The 22,781-nt window shown below is 38.3% G+C and overlaps 3 protein-coding genes across 5 annotated transcripts; 1 reads left to right on the plus strand and 2 right to left on the minus strand.

Moving 5' to 3' along the window:
- Positions 1 to 387: 387 nt before the first annotated feature.
- On the plus strand, positions 388 to 5,437 carry uox (urate oxidase). The gene is made up of 8 exons (XM_073476131.1): positions 388 to 495; positions 1,121 to 1,333; positions 2,652 to 2,768; positions 3,144 to 3,222; positions 3,447 to 3,633; positions 3,733 to 3,856; positions 4,995 to 5,078; positions 5,164 to 5,437. Exons 1-8 carry the CDS (start codon positions 475 to 477, stop codon positions 5,236 to 5,238), a joined length of 900 nt encoding a protein of 299 aa, XP_073332232.1. The 5' UTR covers positions 388 to 474; the 3' UTR covers positions 5,239 to 5,437.
- Positions 5,438 to 5,443: 6 nt separating this feature from the next.
- Positions 5,444 to 8,042, minus strand: samd13 (sterile alpha motif domain containing 13). 2 transcript variants are annotated; one of them, XM_073476132.1, is made up of 5 exons: positions 7,885 to 8,042; positions 7,414 to 7,519; positions 6,665 to 6,707; positions 6,460 to 6,571; positions 5,444 to 6,367 (listed from the first exon to the last, which is right to left on the minus strand). In XM_073476132.1, the coding sequence occupies exons 2-5, from the start codon at positions 7,439 to 7,441 to the stop codon at positions 6,224 to 6,226; spliced, it is 327 nt and encodes a 108-aa protein (XP_073332233.1). In that variant the 5' UTR covers positions 7,442 to 7,519; positions 7,885 to 8,042; the 3' UTR covers positions 5,444 to 6,223. The 2 variants fall into 2 exon arrangements, with proteins under 2 accessions (XP_073332233.1, XP_073332234.1); XM_073476133.1 differs by lacking the exons at positions 7,414 to 7,519; positions 7,885 to 8,042 and having other exon boundaries at positions 6,665 to 6,764.
- Positions 8,043 to 8,202: 160 nt separating this feature from the next.
- On the minus strand, positions 8,203 to 22,058 carry prkacba (protein kinase, cAMP-dependent, catalytic, beta a). 2 transcript variants are annotated; one of them, XM_073476235.1, is made up of 10 exons: positions 19,592 to 19,781; positions 17,814 to 17,875; positions 17,365 to 17,493; positions 15,129 to 15,227; positions 14,791 to 14,873; positions 13,555 to 13,681; positions 13,330 to 13,425; positions 12,745 to 12,867; positions 12,395 to 12,559; positions 8,203 to 11,585 (listed from the first exon to the last, which is right to left on the minus strand). In XM_073476235.1, the coding sequence occupies exons 1-10, from the start codon at positions 19,713 to 19,715 to the stop codon at positions 11,460 to 11,462; spliced, it is 1,134 nt and encodes a 377-aa protein (XP_073332336.1). In that variant the 5' UTR covers positions 19,716 to 19,781; the 3' UTR covers positions 8,203 to 11,459. The 2 variants fall into 2 exon arrangements, with proteins under 2 accessions (XP_073332336.1, XP_073332337.1); XM_073476236.1 differs by lacking the exon at positions 19,592 to 19,781 and adding an exon at positions 21,928 to 22,058 and having other exon boundaries at positions 11,360 to 11,585.
- Between the last annotated feature and the right edge of the window lie 723 nt (positions 22,059 to 22,781).

The raw sequence follows: 22,781 nt of genomic DNA on the forward strand, positions 1-22,781 counted from the left end.
AGAAAGAAAGAAAGAAACATGGTAGACAATCTAGCTATTGAGAAAACAATGAGACCTCATCATGTGCCAGTACAAACTATTTGTGCAAGTTGTACACTTGTTTAAAACAACCGACTGTTGATAATAAAATAGGCATACTTCCTTTATAAAGGTGACAGTGGTGTTTACATCATGTCTGTTTACTGAATGAATAAATATCTTAAGCACACATTATTAAACAAAAAAATCTGCATGTGCACTCAAAAAAAGCAAGACAAAAGCGTATGCTTGTGTGCACATTACGTGTCTGAAAGTGTAACCACACACACACACTCTGAACAGGTAAAACAAGTTGAACTTCACCTAACATAGCTTCCAATAGCCTAAGAGCAAAGGTAGCACCACCCTCTCTACTAAATACTTGTTGATCGGTAGAGACTCTTTCTGCCGGAGACACACAGGACAGACAGACAGCAAGGAAAGGAGGAAGATACCATGGCAACTGCTTCAGATCAGGTAACTACGCACTTTTTTTTTTACACAAAAAAGTTTTGAAACAGAGCAAGTTTTTTTTGAAGATACCTTAGATAATTCAGCACTGGATTTTACCTTGAGGTGAATGACCACCAGGCCAACAGTCTGTTCTGCCCAACAAACCAGCGTCCACGTCTCAAAAAATAAATAACCATGTTGAAATCGTAAACTATTGTCAAAGCCTGATGCCGAATGATCATCACATTGAGACTAATACTATAAATGTGCACATTTTTCATTATGAGCAATTCAAATGTGTGATATCATATTAACCCCTTGAGACAACTATTACTAATACATTACAGGGATGAATGAGTGTTGGAATATGGCAAATAGTTGTGCTCAAGCAAACATTTGAAATTTTAAGTACATGTAACACATAAAAGAAAAATCAGCTAACTGTAATTGATAAACATTTTAGATGTATCTGTTACAGCTAATCGAAATAATAAAAAAGTGCTGAACATATATCCCAGGTGACTACAAACTGACTGACAGCTACATTTTAAAGGAAAGAAGAGAAAGACAATACAAAACAATATGTTCATCCAACTACACACTTATGTCACACCTCAATATGTCAATAATCTGCTCCTTCTGTGTGCAGAATGTGGAGTTTGTTCGAACAGGCTATGGCAAGAACACAGTGAAGGTTCTCGTCATCAGGAGACAGGGGAGCCACCACTCCATCATCGAGCTGAAAGCTGACGTGGAGCTCACGCTCAAATCACGCAAGGATTACCTGACCGGAGACAACTCAGACATCATCCCCACCGACACCATCAAGAACACCGTCCACGCTCTGGCCAAGCTCAAAGGGGTAGGATGAGGAACATGGCTACAGATTACAGTTATATGATATATCTTTCCCCTCATCACAGCACTTCTATCACTCCATCACAGAAAGCCAAACTCTGATTGACAGTCAGAGAAGAAAGTTCTTTGTCATCCAGCTTTAAACTGAACTAGAAGCAGCTACATAGAAGTTTGATATGAAAAGAGATTCAACAGGATTAATGGCAAAATACAGTACTTGTACCTCCCCTGACTGTACTTCTCAAGGGTTAATTTCTATTGACTGAATTCATTTCATTAACACAATTTTTAAAGGGATTCTCGTTTGTTAAATTAAAATACAGAGATGTTACAGTCAATGTGGCGCTCCTCTCCCCTCTACTGTTGCATTCACACCACAACACTGCTGCTGTTCAAAGCATTTACCCCCTCAGGTGGTTGCCAGCAAATGTCAATGTTGCTAAAGCTAGCTAACGTATCAACGGTCACAAATCTCATACAGAGATAGACAAAACAATCATTTTGGACCCAATAAACATTGTAAAATGATTAATTCACAATCATAATATTGTTTTTTAAGAGAAAGAAATGTTTTTTTCTTGCACCTTTCTAAAGGCTCTGTAGATGTATTATTTTTTAAAAAAAAGAATTTTTGTTAACATCATTTTTTTTTTTATCAATTTGACCTTTAAGAAAGGCAGCTAGGTATTTAACAATTATTTAATTAATATTTAATTAAGAAGTATTAAGTAACTGTTAACAAATGTCTTGTGTTACGGGAAACATGGTAATTAAGCTCCAAACTAATATTAGTAAATGGCTGACAGAGATGTCAGTTCACATGTATGCCATTAATCCATTTGATGCGAAGGGAAAGTGTTTTTATAAATGTTTATTCAAGGACAGATATAGTGTTAATTACCTTCTACTTAATTCTTATTGCTGTATTGACTAATTTTAGTGGTATTTTTAAAAAGTTTAAATAATGTCTAAATGAATACCTTAGTTTATTTGAAAAAGCATTAGAAAAATATACTATATAAATACTTGACACATTAGTTAACTGTTAATTAAATGTTAATGATTACTGCATTGTCTAATGTTAATTAACTTACCTTTATTGTAAATAAGGCACTCCTAATATGGTCTTTCTTTGCCAAGCCACAGCTCAAACACACACTGATCAAATAATATCAAGAGTAAACAAACCTGTCGACTTTTGTTTTAGTCTGCCCTTCTTTCATGTTTCCATTCATCTGTTGCTGATGTTACTCAAACTTCTTTGAGATGGTCTTACTTACGGCCTGTCGCTCTGCTTTTTATGTTATACGCACCTTATACAGGTAAAGACCATCGAGCAGTTTTCCCTGGATATCTGTAATCATTTCCTGACCTCTTTCAACCATGTGCTGAGGGCCAAAGTTCACATGGAGGAGGCTCCGTGGAAAAGGCTGGAGAAGGTAAAAAACAGTTTTTAGTGAGAGTTTGCCTTTTTGATGGCAAACGTGGAACTAGTGATACTAAAGTGTAACTTAATGTGTGTGTTGTAGCATCAGAGCACACTGTTAAACCACTGGTGGTCAGCAAAAAACACTAGGGGGGTTTATGTGACTAACAATGGTTGAAGTCTCTGATAGAATTCATCCATAATTATTAGTGAATAGATGAAAAAACATTGTAATTTATCTTAACTCATCATAAGAAGTGTGTCTTTTACTCAAACTATTTAAGCAGCACCATAAACCGTGCACATCCTAACTTATTCAACTATGTGACACATCAATCCTCTAATGTGATTTTAACAAAGTTTGTCATCATTTATTTTTTTTTCTCAGAATGGAGTAGAGCACGCTCATGCATTTATCTTCAGCCCGGAGGCTTGTCGCTTCTGTGATGTTGAACAGAATCTCAATGGTAAGCACAATTACAGACCCACAGGCAGTATTTGAAATCAGTGTAGTTGAAATTGCATTCTTCATCTGTGTCCAGTTTCAACTCTTAAGGCATGTTTTAGGCATGTATAACTGAGGCTAGGTCCTTAGCATTACTGAATGTCACTGATGCTGCTGATGACAGAGTTGCGATGTTTCCTGATGTTTCTAAATACTCCACACTCACCAACTCTGTGCCTCACGCAGGTATCCCCGTGCTTCACAGTGGGGTGCAGAACATGACGGTGCTGAAAACCACCCAGTCTGGTTTTGTGGGTTTCCACCGAGACCGCTTCACTACTCTGCAGGAGGCCAAGGACAGGTGTTTCTGCACCTCTGTCTACTCCAGGTGGCGCTACAACAAGATTCAGGATGTCAACTTTGATGCTGCATGGTAATTATCTGTTGAAAAACATCTGTTAAAAATCTCTTTTTCACATCAATGAGACAAAAACTCTAAAAGTGAAATTACATACTTTCACCTCCCTTCCAGGAAGTGTGTGAAGGAGACGATTATTGAGAAGTTTGCTGGCCCCTATGATAGTGGCGAGTACTCACCATCTGTGCAAAAGACCCTTTATGAAACACAAGTTCTGGTTCTGGACAGAGTTCCTGAGGTAAGCCCCCATTTTAGATCATAAGATTTATAACAAAGCTCCAGTTAAAATAGGTTTTAGTCGTAGCATCAATGCTTCCTAGACATGTTCATGACACATGATTACTTGTCAAAAGAGAACAGTGAACAAGGTAAAAACAAAAAAAAAATATTTAAGAAAATGCACATTTTCTAGGCAACTGTCTTCACTAACCACAATAATTTTTTACAACCAATAATCTTTTGTTGAAATAATTTACTTTTCTTCTTTAGAAAAAACGGAATGTTATACTGTGCGTTCATGTGCTGCTGGCATTACCGGGAAAAACATTGTTCAGACTTGAACAATTCTCATGAATGCCCTCTCAAATCGGAAGAGCAACTCGGAAAGTCTAAGAAAATTTTGGTACACGAGTTGCCGAGTTGATGTCATATGACTCTGAAACATGGCAGACAAAAGTAAATATTGGGTTGATGGAAAAAAACTTTTACCAAAGTCATGTATAGTCATTGTAACGTTTCCAAATATTGGAAACAGCTGTCAACATGGTGTTTAAATACTCTGAGTGATAAAATGCAAAACACCTTCTTTATGGTGTCCATGTTGCTCCCACATTCCGACATGACGCACATGAACACATCGAAGTCAGAAGAACGACTTTCCAACTCAGGAGTACATCAATGCAGCATCGGAAACAATTATTATTATTATATATGTATTTCAGAAATTGTTCACAGTGGGGTGTGAAGCCTATTTTTCATTATTTGGGTTCTCTAGAATAAATGGTTGCCATTGAAAATATACAATTACTAATTGTAATTCACATTAATGAGTTTTCTCAACAATTCTTGACATACAGATTTTGTTGTTTCTAAAAAGCAAGAAGTATAGAAGTATAGAAGAAAGTCTCAATAAAAGGCAATGCACAATATTCTTGAAGACAGTTGCCTTGAAATGTTTTTTTTTACAGTGCAAGTACAGTCAGCCATATGTGTTTTTACAAAAACTGTATGGCAGATGACTTTTGCGCACACAAAAGTCACTGTACAGTCAAATGAGGGAATGAATGCCTGGAGGAAAAACCATTATATGTGTTACATCGCATAAGACAATCTGAGCTCATTCTGAAAAATCCCGGTCTAAGTATTCTGTCTTCTAGGTGGATGAAATAGAGATGGTCATGCCCAACAAGCACTACTTTACCATAGACATGACAAAAATGGGCCTCAGCAACAAAGATGAAGTAAGTTCTGTTATTACAACTAATCTTTAAAAAGGTGTTAAATCATGAATTACTTGGTTACTGACATGTATTTTCACACTCCCAGGTTCTTCTTCCCCTGGACAACCCCTCAGGCAACATCACAGGAACAGTGCGCAGGAAACAGCTGGCCAAGCTGTGAAGAAAATGTTGCTGATCTACAAATCAAATCAAGTTCTGAGAAGAAGAATGACCTTTAAACATACAATCAAACACAAAAAAACAAAAACAAAACAAACAATCACAACTGCAACTCAAGATTTCTCAAGCACAATAAAGCTTTTGGTCATGTAATGTGAATCTATAATAGAGATAATATAATAAAAGAATAAATTGATAAACTAATGTTGTTCTTTGGTGAGAAAAGAGCACCATTTATTGCAAATCTTTGATTCAGATATTCAAACTCCAGTGTTATGTTGCACATGTACATTGGTCATACACACTTCAACACAGTTGTCTTTAAGACAATGCTGAAAGCACCACAGGTAGGAACATAATAAGAATATATACACATAAATAATTTCATATCAAGAGCTTTGAGCCTAGATAACTGCAGGAACAAAGAGGCTTTCGATTGACTTCTTGTGTCTGGGAAAACAAAATGCTTCATTGTTACATGCCAAGGACGACTCAGGGATTCAGCTGCGCGAGTTGGAGCATAAAAACTGATTTTAGGGCAAAATATGATGCAGCAGAATAATTTTCTGCTTGTATCAAAGTGTTCAGGTACGATAGGACATACAGTTTTCAACTTTATATCATCTTATATACAAATATTTTTTTTTAAACCAACAAAGGTTAATTCACATTGTACACACGCACGCACACAAAATCATGGTCTCCTCAAATTTCCTTCTTTTAAATAAAACACACACACACACACACAAAAAAACCATAAAAATACATTTCTCAAGCAGCAGAAACAAGAATGGCTGAAAGGGTAAACAGCTGAGTGGACTCCATGTGCAACCCATTTTTGGGGTCCACGCTTATAAAAACATACAGCATTCAAATCCCGTTAAGGTGCCACTGTGGCCAGAGGAGTCTTTATGAAGCGATGGCTAACCTGGGGTCACCTGACACGATGATTGTCACTGAGGTGGGTGCACTGACGGCCTGCGGTGCTACGAGGCATTGGTCTTCAGGTGTTGAGTTTGCAGTGGCTTCACGTGATACTCGTAGATTTTCAGCGCAGGGCCGAGCTTTATCGACAGCCCTGTCAGGACGTCGTTACGCGTCATCAGGAGCAGGGACTTGCCATCGATTTCCTGTCAGGTGGAGAGAGAAATATTTTATTTTAACCCTCCGTAGCTTGTTTTTAACACGCGACAGGTATCCTGAGCAAGGAGAGCACTCCAACCTGATCCTGAAAAGCCGTGGCTTGCTCCTCAAACCCTGTTGCTTTGAAGTAATTGACGACATCGGCGACCCCCCAGCTGGCAGGATCCGGCAGCTGACCGTTCTCCACTGGGCTGTGGGGTCACAGTGAATGGTTTAATGTGCACTCAACTGTAACAGCTGTTCAACAACAATATACAATGTCTTACACTTATTAGAGATGATACCTTTTGGTGTCAACAGAGCCATTTGCCTTGTCTTCCATGCTGGCTGTAAAAAAAAGCAACTATATAAATACAGTAATAATCATCAAAATGTACATTACAACATGTAGTAACTCCAACTATCAACTTCATTTTTTCAAACATCTGACAATCTAACTCTAACCCACAATTAACTGAAAAAGTGGTGATTTTTGTTTATAGATGAATCAACCAGTTCCACAAAGAAGGCAATACTACATGTCTTAAATAAAAACAAAATACACTGTATATGCTGAATTGGCAGCGGTAGTTTCAGTAAAATATTCAAAATCAATACCAGGGCTGCAACTAATGACTTCTCATTATCAATTCATCTTTCAATCAGTTGTTTGTATCAAATAAATGTAGTGGAGAGGAAGTATATGTAGCAGAAAATGGAAATACTCAAGTAAAGTACCTGAAAATTGTTCTTAAGAAAAATTAGGTTTATTCTGTCAGTGGTTGTTTGAAATTTTGACACAAAGAGTTTCAGTTTTACTGCAAATAAATATCAGCCTCAAATATCAGTTTTCAGCCTCCTTGATTTCTGGATCATGAGTTGTTGTGTGAGTTTTAAACAGTGGTCACAAAACATGAGATCGCGATTAAACTCTCAAAAGGTTATGATGGGTTTCAGCAGCACAGACAAAACTACTTTCAAACAGACACTATGCTGCTACGTTTGACTGCCTGTGTTTTCACTGAGCCCATGAAACATTAATTTAGTCTCTTACAATCAGTAACGCTGCAGGGAGTTTTCATCAGATGTCTTCTCTCGGAGAGCTCAGTGGGTTGGCAGCTCAAACACCATCATTGTTTCTCTTTCACAGCCTGTCTTCGCTGCAACCACAGTAAAAAGAAGTACAGCTGATGAAACAGTAAAAGGGGACATTCACAAGCCAAACGTGGCTAAAGAGCAAAGCTAACGTTAGTACTGTGCCAATAAGTGACATCGGGGAGCTGCATTGTGAAAATGACGACCTAAAACTCACGTTAGCTGGAATAATAATAGCAGAATAACGTTCACACCGAATGAAAATGATTTAATTGCCACATAAATTAATAAAATTAGAAATAGCGCAATAACTCCAGCACAATAACTAGATAACGTTACGCTGTGTCGACAGCTGATATTTAATCGCTGTTTCGTATTAAGCTAACAGGGGTAGTTAGCTCGGTTTGCTAATACAAAATTTAACAGTTACCTTATTTTAGATGATTCCTGCTTGACAACAACAGTTCGTCCGAGATAGACACGTACTTTGGATAAGAATAAAGCGGTCTAATAACAGCGACGTTTTACAAATACAGAAAAGGCGATAATTGTTTGATAAAATCAAGATTTAATCAAGTAAAGCCAACTAGCCCCTCTTCATCCGTTTAGCTTCCTTCGCCCACATGACAGCAGAGACTCATGGGAAGTGGAGTTTTTTTCCCCGCCGTTTGTAGTTCAACACCTGCAGCCACCAAATTACAACACGTACAGTGATATCTCTCTTCACACAGGACACGGTCACCAACAGTTGTAGTTTTTAATAAAAAGAATTTATTATAGTGACATATCCTTTGTTACATAAAATCTGCTACAGCAAAGTATATTCCCCTTGCAAACACAAGTAAATATGGGTGGGAAAAAAAAAAACGTGTCAGCCTTCTAAATGATGTGCAAAATGTCCCACAAACTAAATACAGACACATTTCAGATTATTGATCCCATACTGGCATGTGTGACTAGCTACGAAGAACTCATAAACTGATTTCCTTCAGGCAGGAGTGTGAGGTGACTCAGGGAAAAGTGCCATCAATTACATCAAATATGACAAACATTATTACACACATGGGGTAAAATGACACATGAGAAGAGCTGTGGATTTCCTACACACATTCTGGGAAGGTTTACACACAGGCAGTTTGGATTGAAACATGCTGAAGTCCCAGGTGTAGTTTTCAAAGTTGATCCAAATTAAAAAACACGTTACCGATTCTGCAATTACATTCTGTTCACCCCTTCAAACTGGAGAAGTAATGTTGGATCCCAGTTTATCAAGTTAATTACAAACTAAAAGAAGAAAAAGAAAAAATAAGTTAGATTAAAAAGGCATCAATGTGTGTTAACTGTGGTAAATACGTTTATTTCTATATATGATTTAGTTTTTAATATGGGCAAGTTTTTCCAAAATAAAAGTACAAATAAATAATCCAATATATTCACCGTCTATAACACTTTTGTGAATAAAACAGTTGGGGTCTCCTTATATATAGTGACAACTATGCAGGTTAAAACATTAAAACTTTAAATTTATTAGACATCTCTAATATAAATTAAATAGCATCAGAAACAGTTGTGCCTTTTGAAATAAAATTAGGGCTACATAAAATGTCATCATGTGCTCAATATATGAAAAAAAAAAAAAAGTTAAACTCAGGCATAGCCAATATCCATTTATAGTACATCAGTACCTTCAAATAAAAAAAGCATTCAGTCCCCAAAGCTTTTTCACATTTGGTTGTCTAAGATTGTTGAAATTGATTAAATTGCATTTTTCCTCATCTACAAACACTTGAGCACCATGTCAAATAATGAGCAAAACTTCGGAAGAGACTGTCAACAAACGCATTATTGTGTCCGTAAGATGTGAAACGCAGAAGATTGATTTCCCCACAACCCTGAGTGTCCGACCTGCAGAAATGACCTCGAGCTCTGACCTCCGTGTGGATGGCAGAGAAAACTTCCCCTGTAGGGAATCAAAGGACCACAGACGCAGGAACAAGACATCTCTAAATTCAACAATGGACACCTTGGCCTAGTAGATCCTATGATCACCTGTTAAATACACATGTCAGCCTGCCACGCGGGTGAGGACTTTTCAGAGGCAGGGACTACATTTCAGCAACAAGGACAGGAAGTGTGAGAATTCAAGGGAAATGAATGGTGCCCGGTATAGAAAAATCCCTCATAAAACTTACATATCTCTTAGGGGGAGAAATATATATTAAATATGTGTAGACAATAACTTAACAGGAGAGGTTAACAATGAAACAAAATGTTCTTCAAAGTCAGACTCTTGACCTTATTCCCTTTAAAAATCTGTAACAAGACCGCAACATTTTTGTCTGTGAACGTTCTCTAACTGACCTGACTCAGCCTGAGCAATTTTGCGAGGAAGAACGAGCAAATATTGCTCCATCACAGTGTACAAATTGGTTAAAAAAAATGATGCAAAGAGACTACAAGCTATAATTGAGGTAAGTATATGTTTCAACCAAGTCGTGACCAAGATGAATGAATACTTTTAAGGTTATGATATTTCAGTTTTCTGTTATTATTTAAGGTGAATGATTTAATTTTGCTTTCATGGGATTTTGCAGAGGAATATGTCACTCACTCACTCTTAAAAACTGCTTCAATATCCCAGGTTATGAAACAATTTAAAAGGTAACAAAACAAAACAACAACAAAAAATGATGGGAACACTTTCAGGGAACTATTAGCGTGTTGTGACGCTGCTGTACAAACGTAACAAACATGCAAAAATAAAAATGAAAATAAAACAAATATGGCAGTTAACACAATGACTTCCAAGTGCTCTGCTGAAGCACAACTAGCATTTGAAAACAAAAATCAAAAAGCAACCCCGAATGGACAAAATATGTGTCTGTGTGACCAACACTGCTTTGCATCCACAACAACATACTCTGAAGGAAAATTTAACAATCCGACCATTCTGCTGTTGAACAAAAAACGTCTATGCAAATCATACATTTTTGCACATACCAATGACAGATGACCTGTTAAGTCCTGTGGAGTGACAAACTTCAGTTTCCCTTCTTGTGAGACAGAGTTGTACCTGAAAAATATATCATCTCATTCCATTCATTTAATACCAAAACTAGTCTGAGGTAAAAGGAAATGTCCTGTGACTGGATATGGATAAAAGAATGCTACAATTGATGAGTTAATACAGCACTGACAAGTTTCTGCTTCATTATAACACTTGTCACTGTTGATCAACCTCCTCAAGAATTAAATGTCTGAGCGCTAAATCTCAGAAACTTCACGAAGTCGTCAGTTTTCCTTCACTAAACACGAGTTTCTTTGAATTTTGGTCATGCTCTAATAACACAAAAGTGTTGAAAGTCTTTTGTCTCATATATGTATATTCCTATATGCACAAATACACGGTTCTAGGTCTTAAGGACGCCAGAATGATGAATAACGGTTAATGTTGAAGTGTTCATGATGAATGAATAATTAACTGAACCCCAAAACACACTCAGGCATGTAACAGATGACAGATAACTGGAAAAACTCAATGCTGGAAATTCGAACAAAATCAATATCCCTTCTTTTTTCCCCAAAGCTTAAATCACAATATGTGCAACACCAGCTAATACAATCAATCACTCTTTGTGCCACTTGAAAATGGGCAATAATATTAATTTTCATGTTGCTTTTTCAAATAATTATTTGAGAAGGAAGGCTTTTCAGAGGTGGCAAACAAAAAAAACCAAAAGAAAACAAAAGAAAAAAGACAAAAGATGAAAACGTGGTCTAGTATTTTTGTGTTGCAGCACAGGGGGTGTCTGCATAATGTGCCTGTGTATAGGTTAGTGCTAACTGCACGCAGGATCATGGCAAGAAGGACCTCATTCAGCTGTGTGGAATGAAGGAACGAGGCATTTGTTTTGAACACGTGACGGCCTCTGTTCCACCTTAACCCTCAGGAGAGTGCAAATATCCCAAAACACGTGAGCCCTGATGGGACTCTTGGCCCACTCACTAGAACTCAGCAAACTCTTTTGCACACTTTTCTGTTTGTGAGACATGGATGTCCTCCTCTTCGTAGTCGTCAAAGTTGCTTGTGTCTCCTGGTCCTCTGCACTTTGGCAAGAAGGGTGCTTCAACCTAAGAGCAGAGAAGAAAATAGGATGTTTTTCTTTTTCAGATTATTAATCAAATATGCCAGGCAAGGACATATTATTTATTTTATTATTTATATTGTTCCAACTCAAATGATTTTGACTGCAAGGAATTTCTTAGTCCCTTTTTGTTTATAGAGAATGACACAGAATAATTCACTAAACGTACATTCTAATTTCGGCTTCATGAGGCTACTTTACAGAGAAGAGAGGGGAAAGAAGAGAGAGAACCACAGACTCTGGTGAGTACCGAGTTCGGTCAGAGGTTGACCTGGATTCAAACACACAGTCAGTGCATGCCGTTGCTTGTTAGCTTGCAGCTAATGTACAGTACAGTACAGCCGCAGTAATACAGAAGCTGGTTGGGGCCAATAAACACTTGCACGTGTAACCTATAAACAGCCGCGGTCAGACTTGCAGGAGTAATGTGGAGTAATTAAACAACCACCATTGTGAAGAGAATCTATCGGACCTGACACAAATGTTCACAGATGATGTAATCTTAAAGGTTTTATTCACATTATGTTTAGTCTTTTTCAAATAAACTTGTAGATTTCCCCTAGGTTTGCACATTGCTGGGAACATGTAAATAAAAAAGTTCTTTCTAGATTGAATCAAACTGTCTTGTAATATCACATTCTGTGGGCATACAATCAACTTCAGATGTAACAAGTGTGAGACTGCACTGTATTATGGTCATAAGGCAAGGCTAGATTTTAAAAACAGCATTATCCGACTTTTTTAAGCACAACAACAACAAAGTTTTTGGATTCAAAAACCCATTATAACACCTACCTTTCTCTCATATATGGCAATCCAGTCTGTTGTGGAGAACCACTTGTGATTTTTTATGTCATTCACACCATTCTTCAGGTTGCCAAATCTCTTTGTCAGGTCTACCTGGAGCAGGTTTCTTAGCAGGTCCTTCAGGTCAGAGCTAAAGTGAGATGGGAATCGTACCTACAGGAGTGAGAAAAGAGGGGGACAATGGATTATCAAGCCATTTCATTTTTACTTACTTTAATTGAATAAGCTTAAGGGAGATAAGACACTAGAGAGACAAAGCCAAGTTGATGCATGTGGTTGAAAAACAAGCGGTGAAATGACAGAGCAATAAAATATTTTGACGAAGACTTTGCACATACCTTGCCAGACACAATCTTTTCGTAGATCTGGATAGGCTGGTCAGCAAAAAAGGGAGGGTAACCAGCAGCCATTTCATAGATAAGGACCCCAAGTGCCCACCAGTCCACAGCTTTGTTGTAGCCCTGGAAGAATCAGAATCAGAATCAGAATAAAGTAGCCAGAGAGCCTGGAGACACCGAAAGCAGAAAAATAAAAAGGAGTAACCGGTTTCCATCATATCACTGGTGAAGTAATTGAATCAGTGTTTTTAAACAGTCCGTTTAACTTTTGGTTGCAGATTCTTTGCATTCGATGACTGGCTGATGTGAACGACCCAAAGACATAAGCACACACACATCTCTCGTTCTAAGCTTCAATTCCTCCTTTTTCACTTTTTGTTTATCTCGTCAACTTATTATTTACACTGTCCAGATATGAATGTGAACACCTGTGAAGCAGAACTTCAGTATTTATCATTTTTATTTGAAATCCAGTGTGCTTGCCTACACATCCAAAAATTAAAGCCCTGGTTACTGTTTTAACACTTTTTAACTGCCATATCATAATATGCATGTGGGCTATGTTGGGGGGTATAAATGACTGACCTTGCTGAGGATGATCTCTGGAGCGAGGTACTCAGGAGTTCCACACAATGTCCAGGTCCTGCCTTTTACTCTTTTGGCAAAGCCGAAGTCTGTGACCTGAAGAGAGACCAAATGTAGCGTGATGAGGAAGGCAAGCACGTAAGGGCAAAGTAAGCATGTACTACACTTCAGAACTATTAACAGAAGCCTACGTTTGTTTGTCAGGTTTTATCAAACGTTACACACCTGGATATACCCATGTTGATCTATGAGCAGGTTTTCAGGCTTCAGGTCTCTGTAGATGAGGTCCAAGGAGTGAAGGTACTCAAAGGTGAGTATTATCTGAGCTGCATAAAATCTTGCATGGTGTTCACTGAAAGGAGGGAGGGTGGACAGTCAGACATTGGCGACTATTCTCAACTCTCTTCTGAGCGAGGGAGCTAATTCAATCATTCAGTGTATGTCCACCTTCAAATTATGCCTTTCTCAAACTATTTCATCAGTGACACGAAAAAGTGGAAACTTTGTCGAGTCCAGTGTTGGGTAACGTTACTTTTAAAAGTAACTCGTTACTTTACTGCATTATCTACTGAGAAAAGTAACGCGTTAGAGTACTTTAGCGTTACCAAAAATTATGGTAAAACTCCTTTGTGACTCATTGCGCACGTCGGTTATATTGTCCAGACGGCGTGTAGCCAACTGTACATGTACTTTTGAATGTATTTGCTCTACCATCATTTTGTAGCCTTCTTTACGGCCCACAATCGGTCACTCTGCAGCCTGATAATAGGAATGACGAAATACAACATTTACAGCTGCTTATTTTGCTAAAAATCTGACAGTGAACTGGACAGAGGTATACAGTATTAGGCACAGCTATTTCAAAGAAAACAATACAACACGGCCCTTTATAGCCCAGTTTATGATGCAGCTGACAAGCATTTATCCTCCAGGCACAACTTGCATTTCACCGTGATGTTGTTCTTGTCCTTTTTTCGCCCAAAAATTCAAAACAATGGGAATATTTCTACAAAGTTAATGCTGTCCTTTCTGCAATCTTGCTACATTGAATTAGCTAGCTATGCATGCGCACTGACACAACTGTAGGTTTACCTTCCACTGGCACGCAGCCGCCTGCTGAGCAGCAGGAGAGAAACAGAAAAAGTGCAAATGCTTCAGGGATTTTATTTTATTTTTGTGGCGACAAAGGGAAAGGAACAGACAGCACATTTTTTTTCAAGTAACGATTACTTTTATGAAAAAGTCAATTAATAACGGATTACTTGAATTGCAGAACTAACGCGTTACGTTACTCGTCACAACAAAAAAGCAATCAGAGTACTCTAACGGATTACTTTGTAACGCGTTACCCCCAACACTGGTGGAGTCTTTATCCACTGATAAGTGGCCGACACAGCACTCTAAATAAAAGAAATAAATAAAATACTTAAAACAAAATGTTAAATTCTTCGTTAATTATACCTGAACCTTCCAATACGTCTGAGGTGTGAGAACATCTCTCCACCGGGAACGTACTCCATCACCATGTAGAGGTTTGAGTTGTCCTGAAAAAACAAACAAATGCAGCTGATTGCATCTTATTTATAGATATCAATTTTATCAGATCATCATCATGTTGGGAGAAAAACACCCCAATCTGATTAAATGTTGGTACATTATGGGTCTGTCTCCTCCGTTGAGGTTGCTTGCTGGTTATTTTGAGACGTACTGTGACAGGTGAACACAACAGGCCTGCTAGGTTAGCGATAGGATGTTGTATCCATGTAGTTTGGTTGTAAGCGGTGGGTGTAAGCATTTACCTTGAAAGAGTACTCCAATCTGACGAGGAAGGGGAAGGAGACGGCCTGTAGTATTCTCTTTTCGTTAAGTGTGTGTTCTATCTGCTTCAATTTCACCACCTGAAAAAACAAGGCAAAATAAGTATTAGGCCTATATTCAGAAGAGGATGGTGTTGATATTTGCGTGTTATATTATTTGCAAATTACAAAATATATGCATAAAGTAAGCACAAACTGTTGGGTCTCAATTAGATGTTGTTCTGTTGTGGATGTTTTGTGGTAGCCGTTTGTTTTTTTGTTTTTTTTGCTTCCACTGCAGGTATCTTCTGTTTACAGTATCGTGTGTTGAGTAAGCTCACTAAGTTTCTGATCATTGTGGTTTCTTGTTTTATTGACACTGTGATTTTGTACAGTTGTCTTCCTGTTGTTCCTCTTTTTGTAGAGACCACAAAAAGACTTTTGTTACATTTTGAAACCGTGTCTGTCCCATTCTCCAATCAGCTACTGACTTCCATTCATTTCAGTATGGTGTGATCAGCATGGTGTGATCAGTATGTGATGATTTTAGTATTTGTGGCTCCAGAGGAAGCTGCGTGTAATTTGATAAATTGCCTCCGGTGATGTCACTCAGTGACTAAGATGCATTGTGGGTATTGTAGGCACCAGGTTTCAAAATACAGTCCACTGGTCTGCATTGGACAGTTTAAAAACAAATGATCAAAATGGATACAGCAGAGATATCACCTTTTTTATTTCACACATTGTCCATCTTTTTTTAGATCCTGGCACCTACATTACCCACAATGCAACTTAGCCACTGAGTGACATGACTGGAGGCAATTTATCAGATTACTTTTTTATGCATGTAGTAACAATAATAAAAAATACCTGTAAACACACTTAGATGCGTAAAACTGGTGCAGTTATCTTTTAAAGCAACAAAATGTAACTTTCTGGAGAAAGTCAGTTCTCCAGAAAGTTAATACTGATGCAAAACATCAGTATTTGAAAACCTGAGGATGACACTCAAGAATCAACTACAGTGCCTATAAAAAAGTATTTACCCCTGAACTGTTTCCCCTTTTATCGCTTTTATAAAGTAATAAGTAATGTCAATTAATTAAAAAAATATATATATAAAAATATATTATAGATATAAAATAAGTGATTGCACAAGTATTCACCCCCTTCAAGTCAGTATTTGTTGATGCACCTTTTATTTACACATGTGCCATATTCCTTCTATTTCTTAATGATGGATTTAACTGAACTCCGGGGGATGTTCAGTGACTTAGAAATGTTTTTGTATCTATCCCCTGACTTATGAGTAACGTTTTGTTGCTTTAAAACTTAAAATAAGATTGAGCTGTATAATATAAAACATTTCTCAAGAATTACTGTCGAATGGTTGAAAATGCAATTTATTTAAAAAGTCAGCCAGTCTGGTGCATTTATGAGTTGGTGGTAAGCTTGGACATATGAGACTTGAGAGTCAGGTGTTCAACAGCACTACACGCAAGAGCTATATTATATGAAAATCAAAGTCTTAAGATCTAAATAAGTAAACACATGCATCGTGGAAATGAAAGCCCTGTCTTGCAAGGTACTTGGTTTAAAAAGACTAGTGTTCACAGGCTGGGTCTTTAGTCTGAGATGCCAGAGATTCAAACAAGCATGTCAGCACACTAGACTGTCTCAGTCCATAGGTTTAACCACATTGCCACACAATGACAGTAACACCTGGCCATGACACTTACTGTGATGAATAACCTATTGTATCTCACACAAATTTCAAGTCCAAGTCTCTGCAGGTTTATTTGCATACTGTACTAAAATATCTAAATGGAAAACAATGGCTACTGTAAGGCAGTAAAAACACATTCACAAATCTTTCTGACCCCAGCTGTCTGGCAGTACAGCTAAAACAGAAAGTCAGACAGGTTTACGCCTGATAACAAAAGTGTGAAATTCAAGGGAACAGCTAGACAAGCAACTCACTGAGGATGTGCTAACCTCCTCCCACAACTCTCACATCAGTATTTAGAGAACGAAACTCTCATGTGAAGCCTCTCTGAGGTTTTCAGCGATAACGTGCCGGCAGCGCATGAGAGGAAACTTTCCATTTCCTTTTATGAGACGTGCCGCATTTATGTAGTTACAGCATTTGTCAAGCATGCAGGAGACTGCTTTTCACATACTGATCAAGATTTACAACACAAGTTCTTATGAGATGTTTTCTTTAAAACCACATGCTTACTTTTTGTTTGTCCAAGATCTTCATGGCGTAGAACTGGTTCGATTCTTTATGTTTGACGAGCATAACTCGGCCGAACGAGCCAGTGCCCAGAGTCTTGAACCTATCGAAGTCATCCAGGCCTGTTGTGCTCTGAGGAAACACATTATAAGTGGAAGTGAGACAGCAAACTGAGGACTGAAAATGCTCAAGTTCTATTTGTATGTTTGGGCTAATTGTAGCTCTTGTAAATGCCACTGTTAGGACAAATACATAAGCTGGATGGAGATGTTTTTACAATAAATGCCTCTTACTGACACAATACCATTACGCAAACAGCGAGCATTCAAGTCAACAAGATGTGAGCCAGGAAGTGGCTTGGCGTTATCACTCAAAATGTCTAATCGTTCTGCATCATGAAATAACAGATGAGTCCAGAGTGTAAAGGGAAATTTGAATAGAGAACAACTTACCTGTGGTGGACACTCCCATTTTCTTAAAAAATCTTCTTTGGCTTTAGCTAAGAACTCTTTCACTATAAAGAGAGACAAAAGTGTGATTTCACTATGAGCATTTTGGTGCCCGCACAAGGTCGGGTAACAGGTTGAGGGAACTAAGAAACTGGGGCGGTTTAACATGTTCAGGAAAGTAAACAAAGGCAGTTCACATGTTGAGGGAAATGCATTAAGGTCAGGCAAATGTCAAGTACTGGGGATGCAGGACTATACTGGACAAAACAGCAAAAAATACCGCCTAAAAACAACTCAAAACCACACGTCTAAGCAGGAAATTCTATTTAATAAAGTGATGCAAAGAGCTCTTGTGGTCTTTACAGAATTGGCCAATTCAAACACAAGCTATTCTGCATCCCTTTCAGGAGTAAGTGGGAGTAAAAAGGGGAGAGGCAGATAAAAAAAGACAAAATGCAGAACATAGGTGAGACTAGAGTGCAGGCATTAGAAAGACAGTGCATTGTGAAAGTCACAGCAGACATGAGATGTCCAAAGTCACAGAGTCATGGCAAGTATCTAATGTCTAGTTGGTGTTGTACTTTGTATGCAGATTTAAATGCATGCCTGGCATTAAAGAACCGCTATATGTGTGGAAGCTGTGTGTTAACAGACTATCCAAATTAGATATTATATAACACAAGCCTTGTAGGCCTAAACTACAGAATAAACTTTTACTCTGTGACTTTGGATGGCTCATGGAAAATATGAGCATACCAAAAGTCTCTACAGTTCACCAAGGGTTTGCAGGAACATTCACCCACATGGATGGAAATGATGGAGAAGAGAAAGAGAGGAAGAAACATTTATGAAGTGCGTAAAAACAAGAACATTTGAGATTCAAGTGGATTTAAATGCAACACACAACAAAATGACACTGAAGAGGACGACATAAGAAATCCCTAAAACCTGACATAAGTTATTCTACGCTGAAAGACAAAACTGTTTTAGTAGGAGGACTTTTTTTTATCTTACATTATCTTTCAAAAGCTAAAACAAATCGTGATTAAAGAATATGTCAGTAAGTTCTTTACAATTCAGCAAAATTGTCATACAGTTTCTTGTCTCGATTGGTTTTGATTCTGCACAAATGGTAGTATTAAATATTTAGAACCAACTCTCTCTCTTTTTCTTTCATTCTTTCTTACCAGTATTGGAGGAGGCTTTCATTATCCTCCACTGAATAAAATGATGTTAAACTACAAACATCCGTCACAAAAGATATAAAACAACAGTGATTGAAAAGACATTGTAAAAAGCACACATAACAAGACATTTCGTACTGGAAAAACAGTACACAAAAATGAAAGGAGGACAGCGTTATTAAGATGAAGTAAACGACTGAAACACAACAAATGGTCTGTTCTACAAAGTGTTATGTCTAAATTGCTTTCAGTGATGTCTCTGGTGGATCAAGAATGTGTGCAAATACAGCAACGTGATGAGGAAGGTGATGGGAAACTCCAAACGAGTAAAGACCTTGAAACTGGGCTGCTACTTGACAAACTAAAGATGGCCAACTGAACAACCATGTACATGAAGAAAATCAATAATCAAACTTAAAGGCTTATCAAACCCATTAGAAGACAATTTAAAGAATGCCACCTGCTTTATTTTATATGCTACATCTTAAATCAGTTCTGCTGCAAACAACGGGTAAATGCAAGCGGAGACAAATCCCGCTCAGAGCAGCAGAGGGTCGCCGCCACACTTTAAGTTTAAAAGCAAAATGTCGCACTTACTAAGCTTATCCCACATGATGGTGAAGTCAGAGATGCGAGGCACCTCACTCTCTTGTCCTCTCTGCTCCGTGCTATTCTTACGATATTTGTGGAAAATACGGCTGGCGAAGGAACCCTGGGCCATTTTGACACCGTGAAACTTACAGGCTCAGAGAAAAAAGGCAACCGTTTCAGCCCAAAGACCAATGAGATACACTAACTTCCTGTTTGCAGCCCAAGTGCACTGCAATGCTTGGCTAACCACATAAAGTTAAGCTTCCTGTTCAAGTGCTCTGCTTCAGTTTCAACGGCATGTCTACTTTTTCTCCGCGGTGGCGTTGTTGAAAACACTTATTGGTCTCCCATGCAAATGGTGACCACGTTTTGACAAAGGTGAGCAAAGTCAGCAAGGCACACACATAGGCCAGCTTCATAATGTTATGTCAAAAACAAGGCACAGCTGTGGTGCATTCAGAGAGCTGATAAGGAAACTGTAGGCCTGTCACACCCACTGACTGACTTAGAGGGGGAAGTTATCTCCAGGTTATCGTGCTCTCTGGTGGTGAAGTTTAATAATGCAGCTTTCTTCTGTGCATAAAGTTAAGAAATGACCCTCATGCTGCATGTGGTGTTCTAGAAATGTGGTTTTGGAGTTGCACCAGATATATAAAGGATAAGGTCACCCAAAAATGAAAATTCAGTCAATATCTACTCACACACATGCCAAAGGAAAGTCAGGTGAAGTTACATTTCTGGACCTTCAAAGCAAAACAGCGTTGCAGCATTTTCCAAAACTGAACTAAAGTAGATGGGGACTGGTTTTAAAATGTAAAAATAAAAAAAATAAAATGGCTCCATACAGCTTGTCCAGCGTAATCCAAGTTTCCTGAAGCCCAGAGATCCCAAATTCATTTGAAAAGATGCTATTTAGACCCTTCTGTTAATCCGACATCTTCACTGTAACCGCTAAAGTAAAAGCACTAGCACGCTTGTCAAAGGTGTAAAATATGGTTTGTTCAAACAAATTTGGGATCCAAGGGCTTCTGCAGAGTTGGATTAGAGCTTGTTTCCTCCCCTAATCTACTTCAGGTGCTTGGGAGAATGCTGCAACGCTGTTTTGCTGTGAAGATCCAGGAATGTTTTGTGGACTGCAAAACTTCACCTGACCTTCCATCGGCATGAGGGCGAGTAGATAATGCCTGAGTTTTCATTTTTGGGTGAATGTCTCCGTGTAATACCTACATTTGTAAACAGAAATCTACATGACACAAATGTTTACAATGTGTTTTTGTAGCTCTCTGTTCACATCACAGTGTTATAGTATATAACCCTCAGCCCCTCCCTGTAGAAACTACAGGTGGCTTAAGTCACAACAAGGCGGCAGACTGTATGGACTACTGCCAATCAGAAAGCAGGTCAAGATCATTGCTCTCCAGACAGACTGACTTCTAGGCATGGTACAGTTTAGTGGATTACCTTGATCATTAATGACAAATGCACCCTGAACACAACAAAGTGCCCTCTGGCTACTTCTCTCAAGTGATCGATGGAGCAGTTAATACTGCAGAATTGCTATCATTCAACAGATTTGACAAAGATGGTAGCTGCTTTTGAATCATGTTATAGCATCAACACAACAGGTGAATGTCACTGTAAGAACAGGCATAACATTTCCATTTACAGTAAATTTGTTGACAGCTGACTTGACGAGCCATTTTGTAGACCTCCTTTAAAAGAAAAAAGGGCAACACTATAAAGCAAAACATATGTTTATTACAATCTTTAGCCTGCTTTGACCACATCAAGCAGCCTTTTGCTCAACTTGTCTGTTATCATGTACCTGTTGTTAGCAGTGACTAGGCCTTGTACTGCAGCTTTAGTTCAAACCAATGTTTGCTGATGTTATCTGGCTCCAGCAGGCAGCTGACATTAGTTAGCTCTTTGAAAATTAAACATGTCGCCTTGATAACTTCAGTTTAACGTCACAGAAAGCTTTTGTTTGATTGAGTCGAGGATGCTGCTGTGGGAAACCTTCAACGTAAAGGTGAGGACCTCACTGCTGCCGTTTGCTCATATTTCGCTTTCAATAATTAGCTAGCTGCATCATCTGTGACTCCATACCCAAGTGAGATAGGCAAACAGAAATCGTTAGGAGGCAGCTAGCACACCTTGTAAACTACCCTACCAAAGATGGTTCTTCTCTGCAACCCTTATCCCTGTACTGTCTGCCAACACTGGACAACAACTGCTAAAGGCTGACTTCATCCACTGACTTCATTATAAGCAAGCTCAGGCAGAACAATAGCTAACGTTACACGGCTAGTAACAGGCTAGCTGGATGGTTTTCAGGTGCTCACCGCTTTCTTGCTCATTGCCTTTCTTGGCAGTTGCTGCGTTTCCCATCGTAGGAAGACAGGGCGATGCACAGCTGGCTCGGAGCGATGATGGTGGCGGTTAGCTAACAGGGTCCTCCGTTAGCTAGCTAACAAATTTCAGCTTGTGCTAGCTGCTTGGCTAACAACAACATCAATGTCTTCTCTTCGTGGACAGAACCTCGACGTGCTCGGCTAACCGCCCTGTTGATCTTTATTTACAATGTCCTTTGTCGTTCAAGTATGCCTCCGCTGGAATGAAAACATGATCCAGACTTTTCACCTCTGCCTGCTGTCGTTTTGTGGTGCGTTCAAGTCATGCGGGAATACCCAGATTAGTTGAATGTGCGTTCAAGTGCCGGTCGGAAATTATAGCATTTGATTTGTATTTATTTTTTTGGTAAACGTACTTAAGTTATTTTTTTATATATATATACATATATATTCAGGGAAGGTTTAAATTGAAGGATTGCACTACTTAACTGCCACCTTATTATTATGGTAATTAATTTCTATTTTATTTTATCTATTGATATATACTTTTTACGCAATACTTGTATGAAAGGTATAGCCCTATATTTTACATTTCATTTATACATATATATACACACATACATACATATATACATACATTTAGAAAATATTATGATATATTGATTATAAAATATATGTTAAACATTATTTAATGTAATCAGTTGATATTCCTTTTCCCTCTGTCTGGGATCCCTTGTGTCAAAGAGGCCCTATATGCATAGAATGCCTGTGCCTAGATCAGTCCCAGGATATATTCATAGCAGAAATGTGACTGAAGACATTTGGTCAAAGTCTCAAGCAAGTCC

The sequence above is a fragment of the Pagrus major genome, chromosome 11, assembly GCF_040436345.1.
Source record: "Pagrus major chromosome 11, Pma_NU_1.0".
NCBI lineage: Eukaryota > Metazoa > Chordata > Actinopteri > Spariformes > Sparidae > Pagrus > Pagrus major.

Bases quoted from the DNA above. Each gene is read 5' to 3' on its own strand.
- uox (XM_073476131.1), top strand. From the start codon at position 475: ATGGCAACTGCTTCAGATCAG. The intron at 2,769-3,143 runs GTAAAAAACAGT...TTTTTTTCTCAG, and splicing joins CGTGGAAAAGGCTGGAGAAG to AATGGAGTAGAGCACGCTCA. The intron at 3,857-4,994 runs GTAAGCCCCCAT...TCTGTCTTCTAG, and splicing joins TTCTGGACAGAGTTCCTGAG to GTGGATGAAATAGAGATGGT.
- prkacba (XM_073476235.1), bottom strand. From the start codon at position 19,715: ATGGCCCAGGGTTCCTTCGCCAGCCGTATTTTCCACAAATATCGTAAG. The intron at 14,874-15,128 runs GTAAATGCTTAC...TTGTTTTTTCAG, and splicing joins GATTGGAGTACTCTTTCAAG to GACAACTCAAACCTCTACAT. The intron at 12,868-13,329 runs GTCAGTCATTTA...TGATTCTTCCAG, and splicing joins CAGAGATCATCCTCAGCAAG to GGCTACAACAAAGCTGTGGA.
- samd13 (XM_073476132.1), bottom strand. From the start codon at position 7,441: ATGAAAACTCCCTGCAGCGTTACTGATT. The intron at 6,572-6,664 runs GTATCATCTCTA...GTGACCCCACAG, and splicing joins GGCTCTGTTGACACCAAAAG to CCCAGTGGAGAACGGTCAGC. The intron at 6,368-6,459 runs GTTGGAGTGCTC...TCCACCTGACAG, and splicing joins CCACGGCTTTTCAGGATCAG to GAAATCGATGGCAAGTCCCT.